Source organism: Chiloscyllium plagiosum, unplaced genomic scaffold (assembly GCF_037043375.1).
Source record: "Chiloscyllium plagiosum isolate Xiang-an unplaced genomic scaffold, Cpla_swu_hap1 HiC_scaffold_11, whole genome shotgun sequence".
Classification (NCBI taxonomy): domain Eukaryota; kingdom Metazoa; phylum Chordata; class Chondrichthyes; order Orectolobiformes; family Hemiscylliidae; genus Chiloscyllium; species Chiloscyllium plagiosum.
The window spans coordinates 33,454,552-33,466,955 of NW_028270149.1; the positions used below are offsets into that span (position 1 = coordinate 33,454,552).

Sequence of the window (12,404 nt, forward strand, 5' to 3'; positions counted from 1 at the left end):
AGACCTGAGGTTGCTCAGCATGTCCACCAGGAAGAGGAAATTCAGGTTAATATTTTTGATGAAGGCTTGCTCCCACAATGTTCTGACGAAGCTCTCCATCTAAAACTTTAACCTGATTTATACTTCATCGTAAAAAAAAGGGTAATTCCTAGCTCCACAGATGACTCAATGAGTTTATTCTTTAATTTGCTACCTTATATTGACAGTGAACATCCTGGATTCGATTTTTGTGCTAAATTACCAGTCAGGCAGGACAATGAAAACAACTACAACTGACTCCCATTCCCTACAACAAAGGGAGCAGAAATCAATCGAGCTTTCCCATTCTCCTTAATAACTATCAGGACCTGATGAAGTTCTTGTTTTAGGTAATGGCAGAATAGACCCAGCTGTGATGAAATAGCCTCCGAATATTTCATATCAAGGTGCACATCACGACAAAAATTCTAAACTGCCGTCATCACTATTGTAATGATGTTGATTGCAGAATGAAATAGTGTGCATTGGGACAAATCATAGAAGGTCACAGCACAGAAAAAGGCTGTTCATCTCACTGTGACTTCCAAATATTTGCTCGAACAATTTAAATATAATCCTGCTGCACTGCAGTATCCCCATTGCTTTATATCATTTTATGCTTCAAATATTTATCAAATTTACTCTTAACAGACGCACTAGTTTCTGTCTCAACCAAATCGTCTGCTTAAGCATTCTGTGTTACAATCTTTCTCTGAGTTAAAACAAAGGCCTCTAAGCTTTCTTCTAATGGAAATTTGAGCTGCTGACCCACTTTTATCCTGGTAACCCAACTACAAGAAATAGCTTTTCATGACTGAAAATTTTCTTTGTAATTTTATAAATATGTATTAAATAACCTATTAGTCTTTACTTGTTGAATTGATTCAAGTGTCTCAGTCCTTTACTGAAAACTATAATCTCTCACCCCATCATCATTGCAGCCTGTATGGCTTAAATGTCCTTTCTGTAATGAGATAGCCAAATCTAAATTCCTGTTCCAAACAATAGGTGTTTTACAATATGTAATCAATGTCTTTTTATAATTTATCATTACTTATTTATAATCAATGCCTTATTTATTAAATCCAAAGTGTTGTTAATCTGTATTTTCACCTGCAAACAGTTCTGTATTTGAGCCCTTAATTCACTTGTACTCATGTCCACATTCTTCAGCAACTTTCTGTTGTGTTTACGTGTCAATTCCTTGCTTTTCCTCTTAAAATATACCATCTTAAATTTCTACATATAAAATCCATTGCCTGGGTGCAATTCATATAAATCTAATCATTAAAATGGACTCAATTACAACTCTGGGGTTTGTGACTTTCAACTGTTGTCCAGTCGGAACAGTATTCTGCATGAGAGTGCCTGGAAGGAATCTCAATTGAGGCTTGCAAAAGGGAATTAGATTATTATTTGAAATGCGTTTGCATAACAATGAGGAAAGGTGGGGGATAGCATGAGATAAATTGCAACTTCAGAGGTCCAGTACTAACAAAACAGGATAAAATGGCTTCCTTATTTGTTGTACCATTCTGTAATTCTAGAATTATATAGTAATTTATGCTCGAATTTATTACTTTATTATTAGAACATGATACCACTGAAAATTGAATTGTCGCATCAATACAATTGTTATCTTGTGAAATAGATGGACAGCAGAAAAGCTGGTCTGACAGTTATCTGGAGATTCTAGATTTCTACCATTTAGAAATGGTAATCTAGTCCTACATTTTAATCTTTAAATAATGTAGCCATCACAACTTCTAGGAATCCATTAGCTTTTTAGTATATTCAAAAAGAAGTGCTACATTCATAACAGAACTTACCCTCAATACCACTCACCTGCACACTTTGTAGAAATCAGCTTTAGCAATACCCCTGCATTTCCTATAAATCAAAACTTGACTTATTGCACAATATGGCATTCTCAGAGGATGGACATGGAAATCTCTGTCGTAACATGCACACAGCAAAACTGTAAAACTGCACATACAATTGTCCAGGCCTCTTTTATCAAAATGCCATGTTAGTACATTCTGCAGTTCAGGCTAAAATCAATGATTTAAGATTTCGTGAGATCATGACGATAGAGCACTAGAGACCATCCAGTCAATCATGCCTGTGACTACTCTTTGGTAGAACGATCCAGCTAATCCAACTTTGCTCCTGTCACCCCAGTAGCTCTGCATTTTTTTGCTTTCAAGTATTCGTCTGATTCACTTTTGAAACTACAGAGACTGCTTTCACCACTCTTTCAGGCAGTGTCTTCCAGATTACAAGAGCTCACTACATAAAAGATCAAAAGCTTCTTTATATACCCTCTGTTTTCTTTTCTCTAATCACCCTAAATCTGTGTCCTCTGATTACCAAAATTGCTGCCACTGCAACCAGATTCCTGTCATTATTCGATCAAAACTGTGTAAATATATGCCTCTGTAAAAAAGGAAGGTTTATATGAAATAAAATGGCACAGAAGTAAGACTAGCAATTTTTACATTGTTAGAATGTCAGGTATTGCTAAAACAAACCTATAAAGTACATATAGTCAATCCATACTGTAACAAGTTGGATTTTTACAGAAACGAACTGGAGAATCTGACATAAATTATGGTCATCTAAACCCGTGATATCCCACTACTTCCACCAAGTTCCATTTTCTGAGAAATATTATTAAATTATATTAGACTGGTTAGGGTACAATCTAAGGAATTGAAGAAATTGAAACCAACATGGCTATTGCTGTATGCAACAGCAAAAACAGTCAGTGATACAGGAAAAGAAATGCAAACCCCAAAACCTTATCAAATGAAAGTTTTATTTATCTGCCTGGGCTAGAAAGGGTCACCATCTCGGAGGTGTACTCCATGATAATGTAGTACAGAGATAAATTGAGTGCTACATTATCAATAAGCTGAATGTTTTATTATAGATTTAGTTGAAGGAATTTGACACAATCTCAAAAATCGATCAGGTTTTATATTAATTAAGAGATGAGAAGAGAAAGTGTAAATTTTGGCAACGTGAAATGCATAACCTACTGACCAGAGCATGAAAGAGGAAGGAAAGCGTAGTATTTCAGTGTAAAAACTTACATCAGGACTCAGCGTAGGCAAAGTGCAATGACAGAGATTGTGTTCATTTTAAACATAATGAAATCAATATAGGTACTGATTGCATAACAAAGAGAACACTTCAATGTAATTTAGGGCAAATCTGTGATAGATATAAATATTATCAGAATGTGCCTGACTCATTAATCTCAAACCATTGCCTTCAAATTAGCCTCTTCAAATATTAATATGTAAATATGTACTGTATTTTTGAAATGTCAGACCAAAAGCAATTTCACACAAATAATCAACAACCATATGCTCATATCCAAAGGATTTAATCTCAAGGCATATGATGACTCTTAGTTGTTATATCAGCATGTAGTCCCTTAAACATTCTTGATAGTGTTGCTTCAAAATTTTTAATTATATTCTATTTAGGCTCAGACAAGTGTTGTATTTATTGGCAGTTCATCAGTTCAGTTTAGTAACCTATCTACAATCCAAAGCACTGAACCTGCAGAACTCTTCAGTTTCTTTCCTCTGTGCTTTCACATTGCCTCCAGGTTTGCCTATGATATCCACCTCCAGAACCCTTGATTCCATTCACACCAAACTGTGAACTTCTTTTTCAAACTTCCTTTCCTGATCTTCAGGTACTGGGTCTTCTCCCTCTTAAATGTGCTGTCTTTAACACCCTCTTTTTAAAATAGATCCGAACTCAATATCCTTAAAAGCTACAGGCCCATCAACCTTCTGAAAAGTGGTGTTGACTCAAAACTCTTTCCCAAAACTCCATACATAAATTTTTCTAATCAGATTTTCGTCCCTACCACAGCATTAAACTGGGGGTCCTAATCTAAGTTAAGTATACCATCTTGATGACTATAATATGGTGCACCATTGTACCTCATCCCATCTGCAGTAATAGTCAACCACACCATTCAGCTCATTCTTAACTATTACACAATTGAGCCTGTGGCTGCTCAAGCAATGGGCTCTTTCTAACCTTGCATTATTATCCCTAGGTTTACCCAGTTTTTATGTTTGGTTCTGCTCTTCCTTGTCTGTTTGCTGCTCTTGGTGACATAATTCCAAAGGCAAAGTATCAAATTTCACATGGATACATAAGAATATGTGTATTTGGTTCCTTCAGTCAGATCCTGCTCTGCCATTCAATATGATTATGGCTCATCTCATTGTTTTGTTTTCTCAACTTTCCTGCCTTTTCCTGCACAGCCCTTGACTCCCTTAGATCAAGAAACTGAATAATGCAGGCTAGAATATATTCCGTGAACTAGGTTCCTCTGTTCTCCTGCATTGAGAACGCAAAACAATAAGGACTCTCTCCTCATCTCCATCTTAAATGGGAGACCCACTACTTTGAAACTGTGACCCCAAGTTCCAGATGCTTCCACAAAGGCTAACAGCATCTATGCTGTCAAGCCATCTCAGCATCTTGTAAATTTCAACAAGATCACCTCTCATTCTTTTAATCTCCAATGTTTATAGGTGTAACATCCTCAACCTTTTCTTCATCACAGGAATCAAATGTATGAACTGCCTCCAGTGCGTGATATCCCTACTTGAATAAGAAGACCCATCAAAATGAACAAGCTTTTCCCAATTTTTTTCACTATTTTTATAAGCCTATTTATCCTACTTTTATCCATTTATATATGTTTATGTCCTCCTCACAACTTGATTTCCTATGTATCTTTTATTGTCAAAAATATTTGGCTACAATGCCCTCAGTCTCTCCACCCAGGTCATTAATGTGAGCTGTAAATAGTTGAGGCACAAGTACTGACCTAGCGACACTGAATTTGTTACTATTTCCCGACCCAAAATACCCATTTATCGTGGTTATAAACCAATTTATCCTTACTCCCTTTCCTATCAATTAGCTAACCATCTATCCATGCTGCTATATACCTTTATTATTCTTTCATACTAAAGCTGCATTCATTGTCGATCCATTGTTGCTGTTGAGAAGGTGGTGGTGAATTTTGCTCTTGTACTATTGAAGTTCATGTGGTGTAGGTATACCTACACAGCTTTAGACAGGGAGTTCCAGGATTTTGACCAGCAACAGTTGAGAAAACAGTGGTATATTTCCATGTCAGGATGGTGAGTGATTTGGAGGGTGACATTTCGTATGGTGATAATCCCAAGCATCTACTGCCCTTGTCCTCCTTTGTGGTAGATTTTGAAGAAGCTATAGTGAGTAACTGTAGTGCATCTTGTAGATGACACACATGGCTGCCACTGTGTGTCTTTGGTAAAGGTAGTGAATGTTCAAGGTATTAGATGGGCTGCTTTATCCTGGATTCTCAGATGGTGTGAAGCCTCTTGAGTGTTATTGGAGCTACACTCGTCTAGGTAAGTGGAGGTCCTGATCTCTGGCTTACTCTTGTAGCCGTAGAGCTCATATGGCCAGTCCAGCTCAGCTTCTAGTAAATGGTATGTACCAAGATGTTGATAGTGGGGCATTTAGTTTCAAGGAGTGATGTCCAACTTGAGAGTCAGATTGGGAAGTGGAGATGCAGATGTGAGTGTTTGAGTGGATCATCAGGGCAGACAGGGTGTCTGTGAGAGTTTTGCATGCCATCAGCATTGGGCTGGTCAATTGAGTGGGGAGGTCAATTGGGGTAGAGGGGTGAGAGGTAGGCATGCCATTGCCAGGGCAGGTTGTGAGAGTAAGGTGGGCTTGTCAAGGTGGAGAGGTGATGGGGGTTAAGTGGGCTATCAGCAGGAGGTTCAATGAGAGTCAGGCAAGCTAATGGGCTTAAGCGGCTCAGAAATGTGTGGGTCATTAGAAGGGAGGGGGAAAGTAGTTATGAGTGTAGGGTTGGTAAAAACAATGACTGGAAACCAGATTTTGGATTAGTGGTGCTGGAAGAGCACAGCAGTTCAGGCAGCATCTGAGGAGCGGCTCAGATGCTGCCTGAACTGCTGTGCTCTTCCAGCACCACTAATCCAAATTGAGTGTAGGGTTGGCCAATGGCTGATGACATTTTGCCAGAATGATGGTAAGTGGGTCAATGAGAGTTGAGCAGGCTGAAGGCAGGGTGGGAAGTGTAAGGGGATATAAGCTGGTGGTTGATGGTATTTGCAGCAATCGCAAAGCCTGAGGCAGATGCAGTGTTAGACCAGGCAAGGGGTATTGGCGACACATATTGGTACCTTCACAACTATCCATACTGCCCCTCATCAAACCTTCCGGACCTGTGAGAGTTACTGTATGGAAGATGGTATATGGGGAAATGTGTGTGAATGGAGGTTTCAATTTGTGAGCAAGGGGAAGTTGAGTGAGCATGAGGCTGTTCAGTGAGTGATGAGGGCTTCAGTGAGTGAATGATGGGGAAACAGTATGGGGGTGGATTGATGGATGACTTCTGAAGGGTTTAGGTGGGTGGGTAAGTAATTGGACTGGGGAGCCTGATTTTTGAGTGATTTGCCAAGTGGTAGGGTGTAAGTAAGCAGCTCAGGGGTCTCGTGGATGGGATGGGAGAGTTGATATAAATGACTTGAGTGAGTGACTGGGACCAAGGTGCTGAGTGGGTGAGTAGGGAAATTGGGGTGACTAGGTAAGTGGGTAATTGAAGGTTGATACCTGAGTTGGTGAGAGAGTGAATGACTTGGAGAGGTGGTGGAATGATTGCATGGAGTCTGGGAGAGATGACAATTCGGGGATTGGATGAGTGATTCTCTGAGGGTCTGGAGAAAAGTGCTTTTTAACTGTAGCCATGATGTGGAGGTGCCAGTGTTGGACTGGAGTGGACAAAGTTAAAAATCATATGTCACCAGGTTGAAGGAGCAGTGTTCCAACAGCTTGTACTTTCAAATAAACCTGCTGCACTATAACCTGGTGTTGAGTGATTTTTTTTTAAGTGTAGTCAGACTGAAAAGTGGGAAGTGTGACACTCAAATAAAGACCCCATAAACTACATTGTAATATTTCCAAGATTACAGTTAATATAAAACTTGATAGGAAGGTGAGTTCTGAGGAGAATGCAAAGAGGTTTCAGTAGGATTTAGACAGGTTGACATTCCTCAACGGGCAGAAGCATGGCAGATGGAATATAATGTAGATAACTTTAGTAGGAGAAACTAAAGTGCAGAGTGTTTCTTAAGCAATGAGAGATTGGAAAATTTTGATCTCTAAAGGGATCTAGGGAGCCTTGTTTGGTTCACAAGTTACTGAAAGCTAGCAAAGAGACAGAAAAAGTGTGCTTCTCCTCTCTGGATCTAGAACCAGAGGACATAAATCTCAGAATAAAAAGCAAACGTTTGAGGGCAGAGATGGGGAGGAACATCTTCTCTCAAGGTCCTGAACCATTGGAATTCTCTACCTCAGAGCGATATCAGTGTTCAATGGTTAAATAGGTTCCAGTTAGAAATTGATAGATTTCCAGTTATGAGTGACATCAAGGGATATGGGTATAGTGTGGAAATATGGTGTCAGTAGAATATCACTTATGATCTAGAATGACTGAGCAGTCACATTCCTAAAGGCAGCACCTGTGACAGTGAGGCACTCCATTAAAACTGGAATGCTGTATACTGTGGCTATAAAAGCAGGTCAGAGCTTGGGAATCCTGCAGCAAGTAACTCACCTCCTGACTTGTCAAGCCTTGTCCACAATATACAAGGCACAAGTCAGGAGTGTGATGGAATATTTCCCACTTGCCTGGTTGAATGCAGCTTCAACACCATCCAAGAAGATTGACATCATCCATGACAAAGCAGTCTGCTTGAATGGCATCCACAAACATTCATTCCGTCCACCACCAAAGCTCAGTAGCAGCAGTGTGTACGAACCACAAGATACACTTCAAATGCACTCTAGAAGGACAAGGACAGCATGTATGAGAATTCCACCATCTGCACATTCCCCTCCCAAGCCACTCACCATCCTGATTTATAAATATTCTATTGCTTCAGAGTTGTTGGATCAAAATCTTGGAACTTGCTTCTTAATAGCATTATCGGTCTATCTGTACCAAATGGATTGCAAAAGTTCATTAAATCAGCTCCCCCATTTCCTCAAGAGCAATTAGGAATTGTGATAAATGCTGACCTAATCAACGATTCCCACATCCCATTAATAAATATTTTAAAAAGCCTACATTTTTATGTTCATGTTCCTGGGGTGAGATTTGAGGACAAAAGCCACAAGCATAATTAAAGAATATGCATTTGATCAGGATAGAACCAAAGCTCTTCTGAAATGTAATCTTGAGGTGAATATATTAAGAAAAGTTACCATTTTTCACAAACAAAATTAAATGTAAAGGATCATAGTTTTCCTGCAAGACTCAATTCAGAACAAGAATGGGGGGAAGGGTAAATTCACAATTCTAAACTTAGATATCCATGACAGGTGAAGTGAAGGATAGTATCCACTGGGATAGAATTGACTGGCATTAACAGCAGCTGTACTAATCAGACTAAATTAAAATTTAACATGAGTGGAGTCTGAATGAGCAAATTAAATATTTTTAGGTCTTTTATATTACCTTTGAGGTAGCTGAGTCATACAAAATCTACAGTTGTTAATGATACTCACACTTGGCTGATCATAATTTTAACAGCAGTTGTGAAGTCTACAAATCTTTGTGTCCAATTCTGAAAGCAATTCTATAATAACCTTAGCTTATTACGCCATGTTTGGTGCCACACAGAATTGCATATATCTCTTGAAAACATTACAATACATGACTGGAAATGCATTATTTTTCGACAGTCATTATTCTAATTTACTTTTTCAATGTTTCCTTTTAACTGATCAGACATTTTTATTGTGTCATGGGAAGTACATCACATTTTGGAAATCATTGTGTCAAGCACAGCATTCATTTGTCAGTCAACCTATAAACTTTGCTGTAATGTACTTAAGACTTTAGATTTTAATAGTACTTGCTCTTTCTTTCCTCTTCTTTGTAACACAGCTCACCTACACTGATGCCACGCAAAACAAAGGAACACTGTCCAAATTTGGGAGCATTGGAGAAAACGGCCGTGCCATGACCCCTGACTACCTGCGGTCACTGCACGCTGTACCGGGTGTCAGACATGGTACCAGAGTGGCTGATGGTGCACCAGACTTTTCATAAAAAACTGAATACTCCTTCAGTGCCTTATGGAACATAATGGAGAATCACAACAATGCAACTCATCATTCTGAATCACAATAAGAGTCTAGCTTGCTTGAAAATACAGGACAGAGTTAAAAAATGAATCAAGCTTCTCTGTGAAATTATATACTGAAATAAAATCAATTTAGTTCTGCAAAAAGCCATCATTTGATAACACAACTATTGCAGAGAAAAGGTTTCATGTATAAAATGTCTGAACAGTAGTATTGAAATCTATTACTTTGAGTACCAAGGTAGTCTCCTTGTACCAAATAAAATTAAACATTGGGAAGGCACTCAAAAGAAGTGTGCAACATAAATTAATGTCTAAAAACTGTTCCTTTAATGAATGATGCACTAACAGAAATAATGGCAATTTTAAAAATTACATAATTCCTGCCAAGTACAAAGGTTAAATTCTTACATGATATCTTTTCTGTGAGAGAAAAAACATAATTGTAAGTTCTTTTTAATTAAGTTCAGGCTGTTCAGTGAAGTACCTACATACTAATTACCTCTGTTAATATTACAAGATGGGAATTCAGTGGGTTAGCATCCAGTCTGTGTGGAAGAGAAGAAAGCAGCTATCAAAATGTCAAACAGAATGTGAACAATCATGTACAATGAAATGGCCTACTTTTATACAGGAGCAAATGTGTTTAACCGTTTCCTCCCTGAATATTTTCAAGTGTCTGATTATTGAGAAGTTTTAATTTGAATCAAGAGTGAATTGGTCAGGTGAGAAAGGGTTAATCAAAGCTCCACAGATAAAGTATCTATAGGAAAACAAAAAAAAATGATTTTTTTAAAGGATTATATGAACAGAACCAATGTAGATTTATCAACTTGTGTCAGTTTTCAAGAGTGATTAACTTCATAGAGGTGAAGGTTTTGAGTTCTTTTCATTCTTTTTAAACTTGCATGTCAGACAATGATTGCCTACACTTCCCGCTATTAACTTCAAGCTATAGAAGTTAAGCTGTAGTCACTTAAAGACTTTTTTTGTTAAAACTGCACATCAACAAACACAGAAATGTTAACGAGCGAAATAGCAAATATGTAAAGCATAAAAATGCATGATTGGACATCATTTACTGAGTCCCAGTAATGAGGTGTTGTAAAAGAAAGAAATTTTAATACATTTTGTAAATAAACTGTATAGAAAAAAGGAGTCTGCAAATGTGTGACCAAATCACAGTATATGTCTCTGAGTTTGTTCTTAACAACTTTTATGCTTTCGATGGTTTCTTATTTTTTGAACAGTGAGGCCTGACACTTCAAAGTGTTTTCTGCCCTTTACCAGCATGCAGTCAACCACAGCTACATGAGCCACCCGCCTTGAGTTACGTTTGATACTGTTAAAAACTGGCCAACCTTCCTAATATCAATGCCTTCACAATGTGCGCTTTGATTCTGCAGTCAGGATATGGGGCCAATTTTAATAACATAAATCAAGAGAACAAGTGTCATGGATTTGCTGCCTGAGGGAGTTCTGTATAAAAGCACAGCTTCTTCTGAATTTACAATGATAGTTTTGTCCTGCAATGTAAAGATAAAAGTGTCTTCTGAATTTATTGCTGATATTTAGCCTGATTGGCCTCAGTGTGAAAATATTTATGAAACATGTATCATGATGGATAAAATGGAGATTGGTAATAATTGTTATATCTCACCTTTTTGGGTAAAACTTGACAGAACAGTACACAAGTCAAAAAAGATTTTCAAACGCTAAAGAAAGGGATGAATTTTCCATCTGGAGACAGGAAATCATGAATTGGTTCAGTTTTTAGAGACAGAAACGTGCCTCCAATGGAAAACTGATTGCATTTCAGACCTTCTTAAAGACGAGCCCTTAATTAATATGGAGACTGTTCTTCTGTACATTTAGAATCAGTGGGGATTGGAATGATGGTGACAGATGAAGTGTTGGAAACTCTGCAGCAGTTTACCGTGAGGCTGCTGGTTGTCTTGACGGAGAGATCTGCGGCTTGTGTCTAATTGCACTAGCTGCGCCACAGGATAGCGAGATGTCATTGGTGAGCGGCAGGCCATCCCCTCACTTATTAGTGATGACCTGAACACAACATTGGGTGCTATGCAGGAAATGGGAGAGGTCCTCTCCTTCAAGAGTGACATAGGTTGCCACCTCATGAAACAGCAGAGGCACCTCTCGGTTCATCGTCATTCTCTTCCTCCTCCTGCCTCAACTCTGACTGCTTCAAGGCCCTCCTAACACTCAAGACCCACATTTCCCTGTTTAGCCATGTCATGCAAGATCGGGTAACCCAACTCAATGAATGCGGGCCTTGCTGGAGGGTATTGACTGGTCCAGGCATTGGAGCTACAGCTTCAAAAGCACAATGGTTGTCCCATTGAATAGGTTGTATTTGCTGCGTTCCTTCCATGCATCTGCCTGGGGACCCTAGAAAGGGATGAATAGCTATATCTTTGTATTCTTTATGCTCTGTGATCCATCCACATACTGTGGGGCTGAAGTGAGGATCTGAGACAGCCTGAATAGGCAGAGGATGAAAGAGTCATGGCAGCTGCCAAGAAGTGACCGCACACGTGATGGAAACTGGATTATCGTAGCAGCCCAGTTTGACTTAGTGGAAGTGAAAGCTCTTCATCTTGATGAATCATACTGGCCAGTAACTAAATGCCTTGATAGCTACATGTGTGAAGTGAATTGTGCAAAGAGTGCACCATTGACCAATGAGATGTAATAGTGGGAAATCATTTGCAAGATATCACCAAGGCCTGATTATTGAATGGATCTAGAAGCAAAGATGTTCAAGGCCATGGAGATTTTAACAGCTACTGCCAGATCATGATGACCAGTGCTGCAAGGTGTGACATACCATGTATGAAAAGGATACAGATATCTATGATCATCCTGTAAGCATCCCTGTGACACTGGGTCTCAGTCATCCACAGGTGGCTTTGTCTTCATTCTAAGACAAGCTAAGAGCATGACCTGTGTTGCCTTTCTGTCCCTCTTTCCTCTTCCATATCCTTTTGATACTTAAGGTTCTACAAGTGCTGTGTAGGATGCTGTTCCTCTTTGCCATTGGCCCCAAAATCTGACAGTCATGGCCTGTTGCCATCAGGAGCCTCCCTTTCAGACATATGACTATTTGATTGTGATTGACAGCATTGTCCCTGATCTCCAGGTGCCAGAGTGACAGGCTGT

The 12,404-nt window shown here is 39.0% G+C and overlaps 1 protein-coding gene across 5 annotated transcripts in view; it reads left to right on the forward strand.

The window, feature by feature from the left end:
- The window catches only part of LOC122557318 (glutamate receptor 3), a 342,247-nt gene extending 331,864 nt beyond the window's left edge, over positions 1-10,383 (forward strand). For 2 of the 5 annotated variants that reach the window (XM_043704895.2, XM_043704894.2), the window contains exon 16: positions 9,026-10,383. In XM_043704895.2, coding sequence (XP_043560830.2) covers positions 9,026-9,190 — 165 coding nt within the window. In that variant the 3' untranslated portion in view covers positions 9,191-10,383. The remainder of the gene's footprint in view (positions 1-9,025) is intronic. The other 3 variants (XM_043704897.2, XM_043704896.2, XM_043704898.2) reach the window with 2 other exon arrangements.
- The last annotated feature ends 2,021 nt before the right edge of the window (positions 10,384-12,404 follow it).